The 22,068-nt window shown below is 42.7% G+C and overlaps 1 protein-coding gene across 1 annotated transcript in view; it reads right to left on the reverse strand.

Annotated features, from left to right (window-relative positions):
* The window catches only part of STK32C (serine/threonine kinase 32C), a 170,083-nt gene that overhangs the window by 62,910 nt on the left and 85,105 nt on the right, over positions 1 to 22,068 (reverse strand). Inside the window, exon 2 of the mRNA XM_081007213.1 lies at positions 7,388 to 7,443. Within this exon, the coding sequence (XP_080863339.1) occupies positions 7,388 to 7,443 (56 nt within the window). The remainder of the gene's footprint in view (positions 1 to 7,387; positions 7,444 to 22,068) is intronic.

Below are 22,068 nucleotides of genomic sequence, written 5' to 3' on the forward strand. Positions count from 1 at the left end.
TGGCTCTAGGCCAGGGGTAGAGAACAATGTGGCCCTCCAAATCTTGCTGGGCTAGGTGAAGAAACTGTATCTTTATGAGGAGAAATATATAAGTAAGGATTTTTCTATGCTATAAAAACTGTTAGGTTTGTAAATAGTTAACTGTGTAAAAGGGGGGAAGTGGTCTCTGAAGCCAGAGAGATATATTGTACTGCCAGGAAGCTGTGGAACTGATACTGTTGCTAATGAGGTGTCATTGTAACTTATGAGGTTTCAGCTGCCACAGTGGTAGAACTCATCTTTTATCTGAATCAGTAGAATCTAAAAGTTCAGGTTCTTATAAGTCCCTTTGTGGGCATTTCATTCAAACTTACTGGCCCATAGTTATAGGTCAATGATATTTTGGAAATCCAGTGAGACCATAGCAATTGGTGAGAAACGGAGGAGCTCACCGGATGCCAGTGAAGGCCTATATTGGTGCCCCCAAGCTCTGAGCTTTCATGTTAATTTTCTGAGTCCCTCTAATGGGATCTTACACCTTGAAGCAGATATACAAATTGGGCTGGAATCAACTATTTCAACTCATGAGTCCTGCTAGCAGAAGCTAGTGCAAAGTCTTCTACTAGTGTCATGGGGCTTTTTGTCCCCGTCCCCCCTCTTCTCCCTGCATACCCCCATCACCCCTCCTGCAAATTGGCTCAGGGGGGTTGAGGGGAAACCCAGAACAGTGCATGGGGGGAGAAGAAGGGAGATTGTTGCAGCTGGCAAGCTGATGGAAAGATCTCCTTAGAACTATGCTGAATTCCACCCATTGAAAAGAAAAGGATCAGCTTGGTGGTCCAGCAGTGAGACATCACACCACATGGTGATCCAGAGGTGGAATCCTCTACAATCTGATGGGTGGAGTAAGTAAAATATAGCAGGTGCTCCATGCTCTTGTATTACATCAGGAATGGCTTCATTGTGTGGGTTGGTTTCTTCATGTATGGAGATAGTGTGTGTGTGTGTGTGTGTGTGTGTGTGCATGCGCGCGCGCTTACTTTGCAAAGCAAGAGCTTATTCTAAAGTAGTGCAAAAAGGAGAAAGCATTCGTACATTTTGCTGTCAAGCTAAAAAATAAAAAAAAATCTAATTGGAACTGATACTGAGACATTTTCGAAACTGATTGTACTTGCAGTATTTCTACAGTGTAGGCCTCGGTGACCTTTATATAAGTAGATTAAAGCTTTGTCATTCTCATCTGCAAGCTCTGTGAATTATTAAAGCCATGCAATCATAAGGTTAAACTACTTCTGAACAGCAAACTACATTAGACGTGAGCCTTTCTTAGGAAGGTCATGCAAAAGCCATCTTCCTCGGAGAGGATGCAAACGAGGAAATTGGTAGAATTTGAGGCTGATTCACCCATCAGTTGATTCAGTTCATCGGCTGCCACTTAAGAGGTGCAGTCCTATCAACACTTAACTGGTTGTAAACCCAATTGACCTCAGTGAAGGGTTGCTTCTGAGTAGACATAGGACTGCACTGTAAGTGACTCACATGGCTGCATGTGTCGACCACAGAGTGAAGAGATGGTTAAAAAAAAACAAAAAACAGTTCTCTGTGGTGTTTGCTGGGTAGCAGCCACTTCACACTTGTATGTCATCAGTTTATGCTGCAGCTATCAAATGATAAACATGGATGTGTGACTCTGTCCTTGCTCCCAGGTAAGTGTGATTGGCACTGCTGCATATATGCTCCCAGCATCAATTAAAAACACAGGCTTGAACAGCAAATGTTACTGCTAAAAAAAGTTAAAGAAAAGAAAATGAGAGTTCCTCTCCAGTGCATGATTGCTTAAATGCAAGGAAGGAATGCCTGTATCAGTTTCAGTTTCTCACTTTTTCCTATCTTGTGTGTAGATCACAATGTTTCCATATCAGGTTGTGATATACATATACCGATACACACACACACCCCTTATCATTTTTGTTTGTACCCATTTCTCCTAATATACATATTTTTGTGCAATTTTGTCTAATAAACATCTTTCTGAAGCATTGCTGTCTAATATATTGTACGTTTGTATTTTCACGCATATATGCTCTTTATGCACACTTTTGCCTAACATACATATTTCTGCACGAAGTTTGGGTTGGGACACTGCATCTCATAATTCAGAAAAGTGTGAGTTTTGGAGGACAGCTGCATTTTGGTTCACATATTGTTTTGAGGAGCGTGGATTAGAGAGATTAATATTGAAGCGCAAGCAAAACTAAATCTTACAATTGGCTTCTGTTTAACACATATTATTTTATCAACAACTATGTCTATATTTAATTGAATTTAGCTGTTCTATGTTCAAATCCAGCAGCTGCAAATTTATAATTCTACCTACTTCCCTTAGCAATAGTAGTTTTATAAATGAACAAAATGCTCCACTTTGCACTCCATTATGCACTAAATCCAGGGCCAGCTCCAAGTTAAAGTGAACTTGGTTCACTGTGCTGGATCTTCTCCTCTACTGATATGTCCTGGTGGGCTTACCTGAGAGTGGTAGTCAACCACTGTGGCAGCACCAATGCTCCAAGAAGCATTGGATGGCTGGGTCTAGCTGTCATTTACATTGTCTACAATGTCCCAGAGTAACAGTACCTAGGAGGAATTGCTGAAAATGTAAATGGTGGCTATACCCATCTACCTCATGGCCCAGGGCAGGTGTCAGCAGTTGTGCCCCACCTCAGCACTGGTGCCCCAACAGCTAACCAAGGATGACAGATATGGAAGCCCATCTCAGTGAAGTCTCAATGGCAGGCGACTACTGATTTCTCCTGTTATTACTCTGCTTTACTATACAGCCATGCCTTATAGTAGGCATGGGGAACCTGTGACTCTCTAAATCAGCCTTTCTCAGCCTGTGGGTCCCCAGATGTTGTTGAACTACAACTCCCATCACCCCTAGCTAGCAAGGCCAGAGCTCAGGGATGATGGGAGTTGTAGTTAACAACATCTGGGGACCCACAGGTTGAGAACCGCTGCTCTAGATGGTAGAGAAAAAGGTCGTGCTGTCACTAAGTATTAATGTACCATTTAGGTGCACTTGGAGTGGGTTATACTGTTTCATTCACTGGTTTCTTACTAAAAGATGTGTAGATCTCTTAGGTAAATAGAAATTTTAATTTGATGGAAATATACTCCATTAGAGTTGCGTATATTTCCATTTTAACAAAATTAATTAAATAAATAAATAAATAAATAAATAAAATAAAATAAAATAAAATTCCTTTCAGTAGCACCTTAGAGACCAACTAAGTTAGTTATTGGTATGAGCTTTCATGTGCATGCATATTCCCGGTCCCTTTTTTCCATGCAATCACTCTCCATGAAGTCCCCAAACATACCACCACATGAACAAACAAACAAAAGCACACAAACATGCACTGCACTCAGCATGCAGTTTCCATGATAGTGGCAGCATTGCTTGGAGTCCCCAGAATTACAGGAAACCCTTGCTGAACGTATCCATGTACTGAACCCCAAACATCTGTTTGCAAACTGGGGCATGCAAGGAGTGATCATGTGGGACAAGAGCAGAGCAGTTGAGAAAATGCTGAATCCTGTGTGAACTGGTCAGTTAATCTTTTTTTATCACTGTTCAGAATTTATATATTCTTTAGTAGAAAGTCCAAAATTAGAATTTTTATTTCTCCTTCTCAGAGAGGAGATAAATATATTGGGTGGGAAGAGACATGTGTTCACTCTAACTGGGTTAGTGAATTTGTAAAAGGAGGGAAAAAAATCCTGTATCTTGCATTTCTAAAACTATTTGGAAAAAGCCCATTCAGCTAAAACATAATTAGGTTACAGATGCAAGACCTAACATAGGCAATGTGGGAGCCACTTCTCCCTTCCATGTATGTGAATACCAGGCAGAGGCGCACCCGGTTGCTGGCAATACTGACCCCCACTGGGAGTGCAAAAGTCACCTATCAGACGATGGAGTGTATGGCATATGTGTGTAGTGACATGCCACTGCTGTTGCGGGGAGATCGAGCGTGGAAGTAGCTTCTTGTCTGTCTTGCACTGTGGCACAAAGGAATGCAAATAATTTCACCCTTCCTCCTCACTTTGCCCTCACTCAGGACGCTTCAAGTACCGTACTTGGATCACATAAAATGTACTAATTTCTAATGTGGTTATTATGGTAAAGTTATGGGGTGGTGGGTTTTTTTGGGGGGGGGGATTGCTGACACTGCTCCTTGCCAGGGGCCCAAGGGACCCTAGGGACATCTCTGATACCAGGACTACATCGGCAGGGCCCATACGCAGGCATTTCTCACCCTATCATAACCAGGCCAGCAATGGTGCTGTGGGTTAAACCACTGAGCCTAGGACTTGCCGATCAGAAGGTCGGCAGTTCAAATCCCAGCAACGGGGTGAGCTCCCGTTGCTCGGTCCCTGCTCCTGCCAACCTAGCAGTTCGAAAGCACGTCAAAGTGCAAGTAGATAAATAGGTACTGCTCTGGCGGGAAGGTAAACGGCATTTTTGTGCGCTGCTCTGGTTCACCAGAAGTGGCTTAGTCATGCTGGCCACATGACCTGGAAGCTGTATGCCGGCTCCCTCGACCAATAAAGTGAGATGAGCACCGCAACCCCAGAGTCGGTGACGACTGGACCTAATGGTCCTTTACCTTTACCTTTACCTTTACCTTGGGTTAAGAACCTAATTTGGTCTGGAGGTCTGTTCTCAACCTGAAACTGTTCTTAACCTGAAGCACCACTTTAGCTAACAGGGCCTCCTGCTGCCGCTGCGGTGCAATTTCTGTTCTCATCCTGAAGCAAAGTTCTTAACCTGAGGTACTATTTCTGGGTTTCCTGAGGCGTCTGTAACCTGAAGCGTCTGTAACCCGAGGTACCACTGTATTTCCAGTATAGTCTCCTCTCCAAGCCCCCCACCCCCAAACCACAACAGCTTAGGTTTTTTTACTGTAGGGAAGAAATCCCCCTTCCTCTGCAGCTATGTATGAAAGGGGGTTTCACAAACTGGTGTGTGCACATTTATTACAGGCTTAGCCAACATGGCTTTGCATTACAACTCTGACCATATCTGATCATTGACTATGCGGGCTGGGAGTGATGGGGGTTTTGGTCCAAGAATATCTGGAAGGAACCATGTTGGCGACCCCTCAATCGGCAACACTTTGACGATGACAATTCTGAAAAAAGGTGGTAAGCCCCCCTCCACTCTTGCAAAACATGCCCCTGTGCTAAGTGACATTTGCCACTTCAGTAGAGTGGAAAGCAGAGTTGGGTATTCCTTCCCTTTCTCAGTTCAAACCCAGCACACTAAGTACTCCTTCTGAATTTCTCTGGGCCCAGGAAGGTGTGTCCTGGTGCCAGCCATGTTTATATTATGGTGAATTAGTACTTTTGAATTGAACTACACATAATGAAGACAGCTTGAGATAGCATTGTCCCTATATCAGTACACTGTGTCCACGAGGTATAAGATTCAGACTAACAGTAATGTGCACTCAGAAGTAAGTCCTAGAGAATTCTATGAGGCTTACTCCCAGGTAAGGCTTGCAATCACCAAAACCCCAATGCCAGGCTGGGAGAGAAAGTTGCATTGAGTGACAGAATCCCTCTACTCCATTCTGCTGACTCAACCCAACCAGCCTTCCATTCTGTTGGCCCAGACCTCCCTCTCCCACCCACCGAACATGGTGGTTTGTTGCCAGAACGGTCTAACAGAAGGCTCTGAAACGGGGCACTTTGAGGGTAGGACTGAGCCATCTTATCAAAGGAGCAAGACAAGAATGGGGGGGGGGCAATCTGTGTGAATAAACTTGATATTAAGATTTCCAGAATATTTGCCGCTTAGTAATTTATTTCCACCACAGATGTATCTTGTGGTTATTTTTTTTTTAAAGTGAGTCTCCAAATGATGGCTCTTATCTGACTTTGTCGTACTAAATTGATATCCTCCAGGATTGTTCAGGGTGGTGATATACATACGCAAAGCAGAATGATGCACAGGGTTTAAGTAGATGACGGCTTTAAAAACCTGAAAGATACCTTCAAAGCACACACTTCAGTCCAGAATATTTCACATATTTCACACCTCCAGTCACAGGTAAGAATCTGTTACATTGCATTTTCTGGGTTTGAACAACTCTGCTTAAAGAGGAAAGTCTAGCTGTTAAAACAGTTATGCCCGGATGGATTTTCTTTCTAGATTTTGAAAAGGACATGTATTTTCAACCTCTGTCGGGTCATTATTTCTCTCTCGGTGTATTCCTGTTAAATTAATGTGCGCCTTCAATGTGTGCCTTTTTATATACCTGCTCAACGGATAAGGCACGCCTTTTTATTTCAGTAGCATACTATTACAGGAATATTCAGTAAAAGTAAGAGTTTTGCACATTCTGACACCTGCCTGAACCCACAGACTGCATTTCATTAGCTCCTTTTATTGGGCAATGAATTAAAAAGTTACACAGATCGTAATGGAAATAACAACTCATACACATGAGCCATGACCCATTCTATGAGTCACTGAATAAATTGCACATTGCAAGTCAGCTGATTCCAAGACACTTAGCACTTTTACCTTAAGCTCCCTGATTATTTTTGGATTAGTAGAGGAATAATGTCTTTTGGTTTCAAAGACATTCATCAGGGCCTGAGAAGAGAGATGAGCTTGTCAAAATTAAAATTAAAACAATCAGATGTGGGCCAAGTCGCTTTTCTAAATAAAGCCTTTTAAAAAGAAGTTTGAAATATGACCCAAATCTTGATTCAAAGGTTCAGAAGTAGCAGGCAGTTGATAATACAGCCAAGCCCATGAAATCAGCCCTTAAGTTGCTCTTCTCAGCTGCTATATGCACTTCTAGAACTCAATGGGACTTTGGAATGGACATGTATCAGATTGCACTGTGTTGTGACGTTTTACCTTCTGATTTTATTGCTATACGGTGCAATATGTATTGTGGTTTCTATGTAAGCCACATCAGCTGTGTTTACACACAACACTAAGCCAACCCATGACTTAGCATGAGTGTACAAATATGTTTGCTCCTGGGGTGGAAATCACAGACACTTTGCTCCTTCCCGGACCTTTCAGTTCAGTTGGGCAGTGAAGCCAAGACTTGGCTTGCTATGATGGGCAAACCAAGCCATGGGGATAGATCATTTTTTTTTTCCCCCATGCCCCCCAATCTTTTCTGGAAGTTCCTCCCATCCTCCAGAACAGATTTGCAGACAGTGAGGGGCATGGACGGGAGAGGAAGGGGAAGGAATATCTCCTTGCTCTAGGGGTAATCCTTGCGCAAGTGCAAACAGTTAATTGAACACCTCCTTTTATCTTTACTACAGTGCACTTAATTGCTCCCCCACCCCACACTCAAATTACAAACTATTCTCTTACCTTGCCAAAGCTTCCTTTCCCAATTGCTCGAAGTATCTGGAAGTGATCAAAATTCACTGCAAAAAAGAGACAAAGACGTTCTGTCATTTTTCATTAGTTTCCCACCAACGTATTTCATAGAGGTATGCCATTTATAATAAAAAATGAGGTGTAAGAGTGTTGGGCTTGGATAGCAGAGACCGGGGTTCAAATCTCCGATTCAACCCTGACTTTCCTAGAGTGAGATATAAATGTGAAAAACAAAATATACGAACACCAAGGATCCACATATGCAGCCATAAGATGTAGTGCTCAAAATGTTGCCCGATAAACACCGAGGAGTTGTGAGTTGCTTTTTGCTAAAGCACAGTAGTGGAGAATTTTCTAAACTTTTTAAGGTTAAAATATTCATTTAAAACATTCATACACTGGTCTCCTTTACCAGCAAGAAACCCAGACCTTTTCAGAACTCCACTGGCAGCATTCTAGACAGTCTTAGATATATACAGTCACTCTCAACTACCACACTCTCCTTATACCCACCACAACACATTTGATCTATGCAATTCTTACTTCAATTAAAAAGCGGAATATTTTATCAATAATCAACCAATAATCATCTAAAGGTAAAGGTAAAGGTACCCCTGACGATTAGGTCCAGTCACGGACGACTCTGGGGTTATGCACTCATCTTGCTCTATAGGCTGAGGGAGCAGGCAATTTGTCTGCAGACAGTTTTTCCGGGTCATGTGGCCAGCATGACCAAACCGCTTCTAGTGAACCAGAGCAGCACATGGAAATGCCGTTTACCTTCCCGCCAGAGCGGTACCTATTTATCTACTTGTACTTTGACATGGTTTTGAACTGCTAGGTGGGCAGGAGCTGGGACCGAGCAACGGGAGCTCACCCCGTCGTGGGGATTCGAACTGCCGGCCTTCTGATCGGCAAGCCCAAGAGGCTCAGTGGTTTAGACCACATAAAGAAACACACTCATTTGCTCCAATTTTCTCCTCTGAGGTGATACATGCAACCTCTCCCATTCTCTCACCTAGGGACATTAAGCCCCTCTCCACCAATGGGTTTTCACCCTGTGGGGATTCAGGCATAGCCAATAGCACACATGTAGCATCCCAGTCAATCAGACAAAAATAAATAAAAGTAATCACCCTTAAAGAAAAATAATGTGCCCCCACCCCAAATAAAAAGTTTAGGTCAGGTGCTCAAAATAACTGAAGAGGAAACAAGTGATTCCACTACCGCCCACCCAGTTTCCAAAAAATCTTAAATGTGTATACTGTATTTTTCACTCTATAAGACGCACCAGACCACAAGATGCACCTAGTTTTTGGAGGAGGAAAACAAAAATATATATATTCTGAATCTCAGAAGCCAGAACAACAAGAGGGATCGCTGCGCAGTGAAAGCAGCAATCCCTCTTGCTGTTCTGGCTTCTGTGATAGCTGTGCAGCCTGCATTCACTCCATAAGACGCACACACATTTCCCCGTACTTTTTAGAAAGGAAAAAGTGAGTCTTATAGAGCAAAAAATACAGTAATCTAGAAACTATACACAGTACTCTAAGCTTCTTGGAGGAAAGGTGGAATAATAATAATATAATAAATAATTGCAATACTATTCAGTCTTTAAAAAGTTTTGGCTTTTGTTTGTGAGTGATGCAACAGAGTCATGGTGAATATGCAGCAGCCCACATACTTGTCACTTCTGTTAGGAGGAAACTAACATTTAAAGAAGAGGCTGCTGGCATCTGCTTAGTTGATTTATGGCTCCATTTGAGTTTTAGCTCCTAGCTAATTCCAGAACCATAATGGGATATAATGGCAGCTAGGAAGTGTGTTTATACATCACTTTAATTATGTTTAATGTTGCCTGGATCTGCAGACAAAGCAGCTAGAAAATTATTACTACAAGCATAATGACCATGATCTTTAAGATGCTATGTTACGTTTACCTAGCAAAATAAAAATCTATGGCTCCTAAATATAAACATTTTTGCTTTTCCGAATCCTGATTTAAATCTTATGTGAAGTCAAAAACAGAATCCCACTTCAGTTATGTCTTGATTGGCTTAATTTGGTTGTGCTTTCCTGCAAATGTTTTATAAGATCTCTGGCATTTTCTAGGAGGTTCTTCACACAACACAATTCGGAAGTAGGAGCTATAACAAAATGTGGCAATGTGTAGTCCTCCTGTTCAAGATATCAGCCAGCCAGTCAAAACTCTTCTAGGATTATTCATTTATTTATACAGGGGTGTAACAACAACAACAACAACAACAACAACAACATTGTGTTAAAGCATTTCTAGCCTGTCCTTCTTCACGAAGAGCTGAGCATATGGGGGCAAAAGACGTAAAAACTAAAATATGTAATGAGCGAATGTTGCTGTTTTGGTTATTAGTAAATAGAATATGAATCCATTATTCTGGGCCAGACTCTGTGATGAAGTATATACGACACGCCCTTCTCTTCTGCTCACTTGAATGGAAAGCACAAGGTGGTTGTGCAAAAGGACATATACACAGAACTATTCATTCGCTTGAAGTAAATAAGGAAAGCTAAGTACATCAAGGCTTGTGTGTGCATCAAGGAAGAAGAGGGATTTGGGGTTGAGGACAATAGTACTAATGCAGATGGCCAGCTAACATGAAAATCAGCATTTGGAGATTGCTCATGGGGTCTTAGCATTTTTAAGAGGAGCTGTGGGGGAAAGGATGATCTGTTATGGGCGAAATGTTGTTCCACACAGGATAGAAAGCAAAAGCGTGCTATTTAAAAAATCCTACTCCTAGTTCCCACTGATTTGATCAAATTTAGCAGCAGGCCAGTTTCATACCAATGTAGGCAGTCCTTCAAATGCTCAACCTACTTAGATAATGTATTGTGAGTTTTTACGTGGTTAGGTGAATCCTGGCTCAGACTGACTGAGTTGTTCTGACGAAAGGCTAGCAAAGGAGAATAGGCAATATGGAGAGATGGGGAACACTTAATTCCATATGTGAATTCAAAATAACTTGCCAAACTATTGATTGCAGGCTTCTCCTTCTCCTTAATGGAGCAGGAGAACCAAGATTACAGGAAACCAACAACCTGAAGCCCCCTCTCTCTGCCACCCCTACCACCCCCTACATCTCTTTATATTCACCATGGTTCACTGTGCCTTTTTCATGCTGGATGCGCAGCGTTTCTAAAAATGACAACACGTCTCCACAAAAGATGTGATTATTCTAAAAATAGAAGATTCTAAAGTTGCTGGGAACAATACATAGTTTTACTTTCTTTTTCAGAGAGAAAACTGCCTTTCACTAATGACTCAAATAGCTTATCATTGGGAATGATTTGTAATCACCAATATAAATGGGGAGAGGAGAGTTTCATGACATGCAGCCGTCACAAGTAAAGAGACGACAGCTGTTGCCTATTCAGAGAGGACCATTCTCACCCACTAACGTGTCTTCAGGGTGACACAGTTTTGACATCGGCAATCCATTATATACCACAAAGCTTTTGGCTTGAGGTTTCAGTAGAGAAACTGGAGGGGTCATGAGTGCTGGAAAAGGCTCTGCAAATTACAAAGGAAGCGGAATGCAGCAAAGTTACATAACTACATAAACCTGGTTATGAAACTTGAACTGCAAATTACATAGAATATTCTATGGGCTGTTTCTCGTGAAAACAATACTGTTCATTATTTCTCTCAATTACTCTGACAATTCGTGTTCAGCCTCTCTTACAAGAGAGGAGGTGCTGGTCAAGAGACTGAACATTTGACAATGGAAGCCCTTAGTGGAAAGCAGATAATAGAGGAATTCCTATTTTTACCGAACGCTCAGCAAAATTGTATAAACTCACTATATCATTGTTCCCTGCCAACATTCACTGGATTAATAATAATAATAATAATAATAATAATAATAATAATAATAAATTTTATTTATATCCCGCCCTCCCCAGCCGAAGCTGGGCTCAGGGCGGCTAACAACACTAAAATAGTGCAACATTCTAAAAACATTATAAAAAATAATTAAAATCAAAGTTGATGGCAACCATAAACTAAAGTTCTGTAAAGATTGCCAAAGGAGGGAGTCAGGCTGTGCCCTAACCAAAGGCCTGGTGGAACAGCTCTGTCTTGCAGGCCCTGCGGAAAGATGTCAAGTCCCGCAGGGCCCTAGTCTCTTGTGACAGAGCATTCCACCAGATTGGAGCCGCAGCCAAAAAAGCCCTGGCTCTAGTTGAGGCCAGCCTAACCTCTCTGTGGCCTGGGACCTTCAGGATGTTTTTATTTGAAGACCGTAAGTTCCTCTATGGGACATACTAGGAGAGGCGGTCCCGTAGGTACGAGGGTCCTAGGCCGTATAGGGCTTTAAAGGTTAAAACCAGCACCTTAAATCTGATCCTGTACTCCACCGGGAGCCAGTGCAGCTGGTATAGCACCGGGTGAATGTGATCTCGCAGCGAAGACCCCGTAAGGAGTCTCGCCATGGCATTCTGCACCCGCTGGAGTTTCTGGGTCAGTCTCAAGGGCAGCCCCACGTAGAGCGAGTTACAATAATCCAGTCTGGAGGTAACCGTCGTGTGGATCACAGTGGCTAGGTCAGGGCGAGAGAAGTAAGGAGCCAACTGCTTAGCTTGGCGGGGATGAAAAAATGCCGCCTTTGTTATAGCTGTAATCTGCGCCTCCATGGAGAGGGAGGTATCGAAGATTACACCCAAACTCTTAACGGACGGTGCTGGCACTAATTGCACCCCCGCAAGAGATGGGAGTTGTCCCCTCAATCCCATATTGTCCCGCCCCAGCCAGAGGACCTCTGTCTTCGAAGGATTTAACTTCAACCGGCTCCCACGTAACCATCCAGCCACACTGTATGGCCATCTGGCTTTGAACTTGGTGGTCAGTAACCAGAACCTTAAGAGCTGCATTCATATAGCACCACGGTCAGTTCCAAATAACTGCTCATTACAGGCCTTTTTGTTTATGATTCAATCTGATAGACAGGAAGATAAACGCCAATCCTTCCTCTATCCATTGCTATAATCACAGTCATCAGTAGTATTGCTCTGCTTTCCTTTGAACCATATTAGCAAGGTCAAGGGAGGGGTCTTGTCAACTGGGCAGCCAAGGATTTCCATACACACTGCCCAGGCTTGGACCCTGGAAAGGTCACTTTGGTGCTGCTAATGCAATGGTTTGACTTCACCCCCGGAGGAGCACTCCCTTGTCTCACACAGATGGCAACAACAAGAACAGTAGTAGTGGTTGGTGGGAGCAGTGCTGCTTACCTAACTTCCCATCACTGCCATCACGGTTGTGTACTAGGCGAGGTGAGGTGGCAGTGAGGTTGGTGCAGTGCAAACATGCCAATGGAGCCAATCTGATCCCCCCAGTTGGTGTGTTTGCACCATGCCAGCCTCGCTGCTGCCTTTCCCCTTATCCTCCTGGTGCACCACAGTGATGGTGGTGACTGAAGGTCAAGAAAGCAGCACTGTCCTGCACCACAACCCACTACTGAGCGTCATCTGTGGCTTTAATTCGAATGCAGACCTGTGAGTCAGAATACCATGAGCCACACTGAGGCAGATTGGGAGGGAAAGTAGAACGAGATCACCCTCTTTACCATGAGACTTGAGGCGACGAAAGAAAGTAGCAGGTACCAGCAGAATGCAGGTAGTGGTAGCAGATCCTGCTCTGCCTGAGGCTTCAGAATGGCTTTGACAGGTCCCACAGGTGTCTAACTGCAGGGATAGTCAACAGGGTGGACTAAAACTCCTATGATCCCTGATCATTGGCCATCCTAGTCAAGGGTGATGAGAGTTTGAGTCCAACTACTTCTGGACAGTATCATGTTGGCTACCCCTTAATGATAGAATAAATGTAAGTCATTTTGGTTTGCATACATATGATGTGGGAAATGGTTTATGTAAAGGTTATTTCATTAGAAAATAACTATGTTGGCCAGACTTTGCTACACATAGGCACTCCAGAGAGAAAGCAGCAAGTGTTGGTGGGGATTCAAAATGTAAAAACTGGCAGCAAATTATATTTGCATCTTAAATATCATTTCACCATCTTGCAGACCTTGGGTGGCAAAGAGAAAAAAAACAAAACAAAAACAAACTGAACCTGAATTACATGATTTGTGTTTCAACAAAGTGTTCAAATGTGTATAAGCTGGAGTATGGTTTCATATTTTGAGGCACATTATAAATCATTTTTTAAAAGTGCCTTTCACAAAATCTTCTTAGGCCACAGGCTGCAGGGCATTTGCACAGTAGAAGTTGCACTGAGGTCAATGGCATAATTCTAAGGCCCTGATCTGATGAAAAGCCAGTTGTGCTTAAGTTCCACTGAAACCAATGTGACAAACTTCACTGATTTCAATGGAATTTCAATACTACTAACTTTAGTTGGATCAGAGCCTAGGAATCATGCCACTGATTGCAATGAGACTTCTTTAGATGAGTTATCTAAATACAGTATAATAAAGAAAGGGAACAGAAGACTACTTTCAAGTCAATTGTTGCATAAAACCTCTTTAACAGGGTTTTTCTGTTGTTGTTATTATACCATATAAATGAAAGTAGTATTTGGAAGTTTATAAGTCAAGGGAAGTGAATTCAGAATGTGAAAAAGCCATTGGGGAAAGGGTGAGTGTTAGACCTTTGACTGGAAAAGAACATGTGTTCCCTACATATTTGCCAATCACCCCCTACCTTTCACAAGCAGAGTGAAATATTCACGTGGCTAGAGGAAAGGATTCAGAAACTGAAAATTGTGTCAGAAAACCTCTAAGGCACTTCTAACATCTTTCTCCGTGAAACCGCATCTTGGCTGCACAGCTTCCAACATCTTCATGAGTCATGCAACCACTGGTGCCTAGTATACCTTTTAATTGCGGAAGCAAAGAACGGTGAAAAGAGGCAGGTATTCCAATCTGAATTAGTTTTGTGGCTGTCCTGTAATAATGCATGGCAGCACCATTTGTCTATGCCCCTTTGCCCCCACCCCTTTTGGTACCCATGATTAACTCCTAGGCTGATGTGATGCTGAGGACACACAGCATGTCTTATTCGAACTTCAAAAGCCACAACTGAAATGATTAAAAAATGGGTGATATGCAACTCACTCTTACTCAAGAGTAGCCTCACTGAAATTAACTTCTTCATGTTCATTGCCTTCAGCGAGTCTACTCTGAGTAAGTCTTAGTGAAATACCACCAAGGGTGTAGAAGAACAGTTCTGGCAGCATGAACATAAAGTAGCTGCTTTGTTTCACGCTAAAGGTGCAGAACTATTCACCAAAAACTAAGTGGCTTCTCCATATGTGCAAATTATGAAACATGTAGGATTTCATTAATAAAGTGCATTAATTAAACTGTGCAATGCTTTTGTTTTGTAACTGAAACAGTGTGAGTTCTTTCCCCCAAACATGTACAGCAGGCTCTGTTTTAGCAACTCCGTTAAATTAATAGCCTTTTCAAATAAGCACTGTTTTTATTACTGCCTTCCTGCTAGGGACTAAACTGTGAATAAGTTGCACTTAGGGATATAAAACTTTAATACATAACCACATTAACCACGGATGATGATTCTGGCCTGCTTTACCTTTCCTTAAACCCGTGCTGAATTTAAACACTTCTGCTGCTTATTGCAATGATCATTGCTGATCATTGCTCTCTGGCTTACGTCACGGGGTTGTGTTGTGCCAGAAGCGGTTTAGTCATGCTGGCCACACAACCCGGAAAGCTGTCTATGGACAAACGCCGGCTCCATCGGCCTGAAAGCAAGATGAGCGCCACAACCCCATAGTCGCCTTTGACTGGACTTAACCGTCCAGGGGTCCTTTACCTTTTTTTAAAATTCCTCAATAACCAAGAACAATCTTTAAAAAGGCATCACTACACTTTCCATTCACTTCATTGCTAGGAATAGGGCTGTAAGACTGGCAAGCTGATAAAATCCTAAAGCTTGCTCTACCAGCACCAAAGTGCATTGCATGAATTGCATCAAACTCCCAAACCATTACACTGAATAAGTAAGATAAAACTGCTGCAGTATCACAATGTGTCAAATGCGCCATTATGTTGGAATTGCAGTGACTTTGTGATGCCTTTGCAGACAGTTACTGTATGCCAGCACAAATGATTAGAGCAACACACACTATACAAGAGCTGATGATTATTTTAATACAATTGGTATTGGTGCTGAGATGGTAGCTTCCTTAAACACTACCAAATAAAAAAGTGAAAGGAGCTTCAATCCAGCTCAGTCCTCTGCATGCATGGAAGAGATCTGCACATATTGAAAGCAATTGGGTACATGCTGCACCAGAACCTGACAAGTTCATTTTTATAAAGAACTAGCTCTAAAAAGGGCCGCGGGTGGCGCTGTGGGTTAAACCACAGAGCCTAGGACTTGCCGATCAGAAGGTCGGCGGTTCGAATCCCCGCGATGGGGTGAGCTCCCGTTGCTCGGTCCCTGCTCCTGCCAACCTAGCAGTTCAAAAGCACGTCAAAGTGCAAGTAGATAAATAGGTATCACTCCGGCAGGAAGGTAAACGATGTTTCTGTGCGCTGCTCTGGTTCGCCAGAAGCAGCTTAGTCATGCTGGCCGTATGACCCGGAAGCTGTACGCCGGCTCCCTTGGCCAATAAAGCGAGATGAGCACCACAACCCCAGAGTTGGCCACGACTGGACCAAATGGTCAGGGGTCCCTTTACCTTTACCTAGCTCTAAAAAAGAGCTTGCATTGCTGCAGGTGCCACATAATGCTAACACATTCTGCAGTTGTAAGAGATCAGTCTTTTAGGGTGGCAACACCTACGCTGTGGAACTCCCTGCCTATTGAAATCAGATAGGCCTTTTCATTGTACTCTTTCTGCTTAAAACATTTTTTTAAGCAAGCAAATTTGGACCCGTAGAAGTTACGAGTGTTTAGATCTGTTTTTGGCTTATTGCTAATTATGTAACTAGTTAGTAAATGGGGGGGAGGTTTAAAGGGGGGGAAATTCCTGTTTTGTCTTTTATTGATAATTTTAAGGGTTTATTTTACTTTGTAAAGCACTCTGAGGTTTAATGATAATCAAGCAGAATATACATTTTGCTGAATAAATTAAATAACGAACACGTGCCTTAACTCACTGAAATCAAACACTGAAATCCATGCGTTTTAAAATGCATCTAATTCTGTGTTAAAATTGTGGTTAGCATGTGTAGCTCATATTTTCTTAAACAAAAACATTGTTTATGGAGTTGTTGCTATGATGCAATTGGCAAGAGGACTGGGGGAAATGTTGGGAGAAGGAGAGCAGGCACAGCTAACCAGATGGGGGCCCTGTCTTCCAAGGGTGAGAAGGCATGCACACTGATCCACTCGACTGGAGTAACAGCAAGAGCTTTTATAGAATGTCAAACTGCCTGTACAAGTGGGTGGTTTGGCATCTAAGATGCACCTCAGCTCCTGATTAGCTGCCAAGTCTAATTCTGGTTGGGCCACAGTTGCAGCTGAAGAATTTTCATGTAAAGAACACAACGCCTTCATCCAGCTTACTGTTTTGAGACTAAGATCCCAGCATGTAACATTTGTATTTGCTTTCTGTGTAATTATTATTATTATCATTAATAACCATCCCTTTCCCCAGCTATATATTTAACTGTGTTTCTAATAAAGTTAAATACATATATTCAGTGGTGTGCAGTAATGTAAATAGCGCCATGGATGGGAACTATAGAAATATACCCAGCTAATACTTAATCCATCACAACTTCCTCTAAATGGTATGTCAATCTATGGGGAGTTCAAAACATGTGTCTAAACTAATTCCAAGTTTTACCTTGCAAAATAATAGCCTTATAACACTAAAGTACCTACACCTGACTTTGTAACACAGAAAATGTCAACAAGGTAAAAAGAACTGGAAACAAATTATTTTTGTCTACGGTAAAGATGGCCTCCGCAGAGCTGCTCTGTAAAGAAGAAAGTTGAATTCTCAAACAATACAGCTGTATGGTCCATGTTCCAAAAACAAAGCCCTGATTTTAAAAAATTCTTATAAAAACAAATTGTAATTTAACACATGTCCACAACACTTGCCAAATTGTTACATGCGCTGGTAACAAGGACTAGGCAACTATTAGGTTATCAACAGCACAGTGCAATTTGGACTTTAAAAACCTGCCAGGTAATACTGGCTGAATTGACCCTTGAGATAAAGTTTTAGGACTGCTGCCTTCTGTTGACATCTCCTATAAACTTGGACTGACACCACTCTGTTAATGGCACCCAGCAAGGATAATTTCATGCTTCTTTATCATCCAAATGGCACCCTCTGATGTGGCCAGGTGATAAGCAATCAGATCATTGGTCTCATCCATGGTGTTTCTGGATCAAAGAATACTGGAATTGAGTGAGAAGAAGCCACATTTCCCACCAGGCTTTTTCTGGTGGGTTGGGAGGGATCTCATAAGATATCCCTCAGTAAGAGCATAATCCAGGGGTAATCAGTGTGCTAGCTGCCAGGTGTTATTGGACTCCAACACTTATCACCCCTGACTACTGACCATGCTAGGGGTCTGAGTTGTGGTCCAACAACATTGGCTATCCCTGGTCTAATGAGACAACATTTCCATGAATATTCCACATTCTGAAAACCCTCAACTGCAAACCTGTGAAAATTTTGTACGTTCTGGGAATCTTGATGAAGTTGGCCTAATCTTCTCTGGTTTTACCAGAGTTTAGCAGATATACTTTCTTCCCCAGGTTCTACTTCCAGGGATGAGGAGATACAAATTCTGAACTTGTGGTGGTGGCTCTAACAGAGATGCTGAAAGCTAAGGTCTCGCCACATTGCCCTGTAGTTTAGAATAGGAAAGGCGTGGGACACATATAGCATAGGCCAATCCACCTGTCTGTCCCTGATTTTACCATGTTATTTCTTTTTTGTGGTGAGCTGGTGTGCGCTAGTGTGAGTGTGTTTACCAAGAAGCTTGGATCAAATAAAACTCTGCACATGCCCTGAGACTTTGTGTATTTTGTGGTTTTGAGCAATGAGCATGGTGCTTCACCACACAAAAGCAACATGGGAATAAAATAAAATGACTTTGTTAAGACTTTGCCACATCACAAAATAATGTAAGCATTGGCTGTGAGGAGCCTTTCAAAAGAGATGGAGGCAGTAAAAGAAACATTAAGAGGAAGAGGTAACGGTGCCATATCCTTTATTATATGGGCTTGTTCTACTAAAAATACCTACTGCATACTGAAGCACTCTATATTAGAGTCTCTGGAGTTGCAATTTTGATTCTGATCCACATGCACAGAGCATTAAAAGAATCTAAAACATTTAGATATATGAAGTTTGCCTGCATTAAAATCTTTTGCACTTTCATCCCCGGCTTGCAGTAATCTTGGCAGGGGTTCGAGCAGACAGCAGGTGAGCATTAAGATGCAAGCTTCATGCACACCCTGCAGTCAGCAGAAAGCTTAACTGAAGCATTTCAACCATAAAATGCTAACCCTAGCATTCATTTTCACAATTCTGTAGGGAAAGAATTGCTTTTTGCCAGGGACTTGCACTTCAAAAACAAATGCTTACTCCATTCCTAAATTGCAGAACAGCCCCCATAGACTCTGAGTACAGCCAGAATCAAAATGAAAGGGAATATTCTTAGCTAGCAATCCTATTCACTAAACTGTGGGTTCTTCAGTCCTTGAAGAAGTGCAATTCTGAAGTAGAGATAGCTGTGCCCAGTGAAGCCAATAGGAAGGTGGCATGATCATGGGGGAAGGCCCAGTAGGAGATTGCAGTGAAGGCAGAGGCACCTCAGAGACCCTAGTGTGGGAGTGTGGCTAGCCAGTCAATGTGTGACTGCATGCATACCCCTCAATAGTCCCAATTTGAGCAGGACACCCCAGAATCACAGAAGCGAATCCTGGCTTCTGATTAGATCCCAGATTGTCCTGGGGGGGGGGGGTTGTTGTCTGCCATGTGCCAGTGTGTGGGACCAAAAGATGCTTGTATTTTGGTCCAGCGCTTTTGTGCGAGAGCTCAGGAGCAAAACAACTACAACAAGCATCCCAATTTTGATCAGCGGGATGTTAAGAGGGCATGTGACCATAGCGTCCTCAATCTCTAGCTCCTGAGTGGGGAAGGCACTCTCTTCCACATCCACATCCATACCAGCTAATGAACTCTTTCACTTGCCATTACTTTACACCAAGAAGGAAGAACTCCATTACTGGTCTTGGCACTGTATATTTACAGATCCGTTGGCAAGGGTCTTCTTCTTCTTTGGCAATCACTCGTAGCCGAGTAAGATTGTCTTCCATAAACATGGTTTGAAAAGTGAGTCCGCAAATGACTGGAGGCCAGTTCTGGATCCACACCTCCTTCCACAGTGGGGACATAGGTTTCTGGGTGGGAGTTGATCATGGTGAGGGTTTGCCAAGTGTGCCTTCCACTTAGCGCATTTCTCCCTTTCACCCTGAGTTCGAGTGTCTTCAAAATCCATGACACCTTTGGTAAAAGCTGTTCTCCAATTGGAGTGCTCTAGTACTCTGGTACTCCACCTCCTCCTTCCACAGGAGACTGCTTTATACCACTAGTGTTTTCTACACTGATTGGCAGTGGCTCTCCAGGGTTCCAGACAGAAATATTTCCCGTGCTCTGCATGCAGAACAGTTGCTCTACCCCACTGAGCAACAGCCCTTCCAGTGCTTTGAATGATGCCCCATGAACCCACCTTGGAGAAGGAAGGCTCCTTGTCATAACTGCCAACCCCAAATCTGATATTCCTTCATCAAGAGATGATGTTTGAGATGAAGGAGCGTCTCCACCCCCATCGCTCAGCCCGGACACTGAGATCCAGCGCCGAGGGCCTTCTGGCGGTTCCCTCATTGTGAGAAGTAAGGTTACAGGGAACCAGACAGAGGGCCTTCTCGGTAGTGGCGCCCACCCTGTGGAACACCCTCCCTTCAGATGTGAAGGAAATAAGCAGCTATCCTATCTTTAAAAGACATCTGAAGGCAGCCCTGTTCAGGGAAGTTTTTAATATTTAACGCTGTATTGTTTTTAATACTTGACTGGGAGCCGCCCAGAGTGTCTGGGGAAACTCAGCCAGATGGGCGGGGTATAAATAATAAATTATGATGATGATGATGATGATGATGATGATGATGACTCTTGGCCTTCCCAAGCTACACCTTCCCAATGAAACAGCCACATATCCTTCCTCTTAACATTTGTGCACTGACAATTCACTTATACAGGGGAAATACCCTAGGCAGAATGACCCCTGTCCTGAACCTATAAAAGCCTCTCGGCCTTTTTGTTGATTGTCATGTGAGGATGGGCAATCTTTCTTCGGCTGAGGAATTAATTTTGCTCCGATTTTATGCTCCGTTTCTCAGGATATGCTCTGAGATCTTTCATGCTGACTTTAACCTCATTCATTTCCTCCCTGCCAAAGGCTTTTGTGTGTGTTGTTCGGGATTCCCTGACTATCCAGGGCCTGCCAACTCCACTTTCCTGCCAGACATTCTTTGCCCTCCTTTGCCCATAATGGCTTTTCTAAATCACCTGCTGCATTGCGAGCAAGAGAGTGCCTTCTCTTTTGATTGTTCAAGAATATTTTCTGGCTGAATGCAACAATAAGCATCTCAGAGAAACAGCCCTGGTGGCATGTTGAAAGGGGTAAGAAAATGAAAGAATGGAAATTTGGGCAGCTCGGCTCCTGAAGCATCCACTTGCAAGGAAGCCAGCTTTCAACATTTTCATTAGCCCAGCGGAAAGAGCAATCTTGAATAATACAGTGGTTATTTGGCAGAAGTAAAGCAATTCAATGGGCATCTTCCCTTAATGTCATTGACAAGCAGTGGAATATAAGAGTCTTGTATATCTTTTTATTGATAATTGTAGCTAATGGGACCCCACTGTAAGAAGAACGTATGGTCCTTGCAAGTTACGGGATAAGCGAGCTGAACTTAAATCTCATTGATTTTAAAGAAGGCTAAGTTACATCTTGACTTAATTTTCTCTGCTGAACCTGTTCAAGGGTTCATTTTATTTTAACAAGATTTATACACTGCCTGGTCATCAAAAACTTCTAAGAGGTTCACATAAAACAATGTAAATATTCATTTAACTTTTAAAAAGAGCAAGTTGATAAAAATAGAAATAAAACCAGCTCTATTAAAATAAATATGCATGCTAAAATTGCTTAATATGAATCCAACCTGCAGCCTACAGAGAAAGATGCCGTGACTGTTCTGATACTCTATGGTGTTGATCACAAATGTACTACCCAGCAGGTCAGAAATGAGAAATGGGGCTCTCTTGTGCATGAAGGGTTATGGGCAGAGCCTGGCATCCCTAGACCTTGCCCAGGCTAGCAGTGGCAGGGTCAACATGATCCGGACACCAATGTGCTGGGAGCAGAAAGCCGGAACTGAAAGTCCATGCAAGCAGATGGCTCCAGCTGACAAAACCAGTGAAGCAAATGAGCTGAGTGTCTGTTTAGACAACATGTTTTCCAACAGATACAAGGATATATATATATATATATATATTAACCTCAGGGTTCTTATAAAACCTGTACTTAGGATGGGAGTAGAAGAGAGGAGAAAGGGGCTTGAAAGAACTTCTCTCAGCTTGAAGGCGTGTGTACAAAAATCCCACGCTGAACACACAG

Source organism: Podarcis pityusensis (assembly GCF_964106645.2).
Source record: "Podarcis pityusensis genome assembly, chromosome: 5".
NCBI classification, from domain to species: Eukaryota; Metazoa; Chordata; class Lepidosauria; order Squamata; family Lacertidae; genus Podarcis; species Podarcis pityusensis.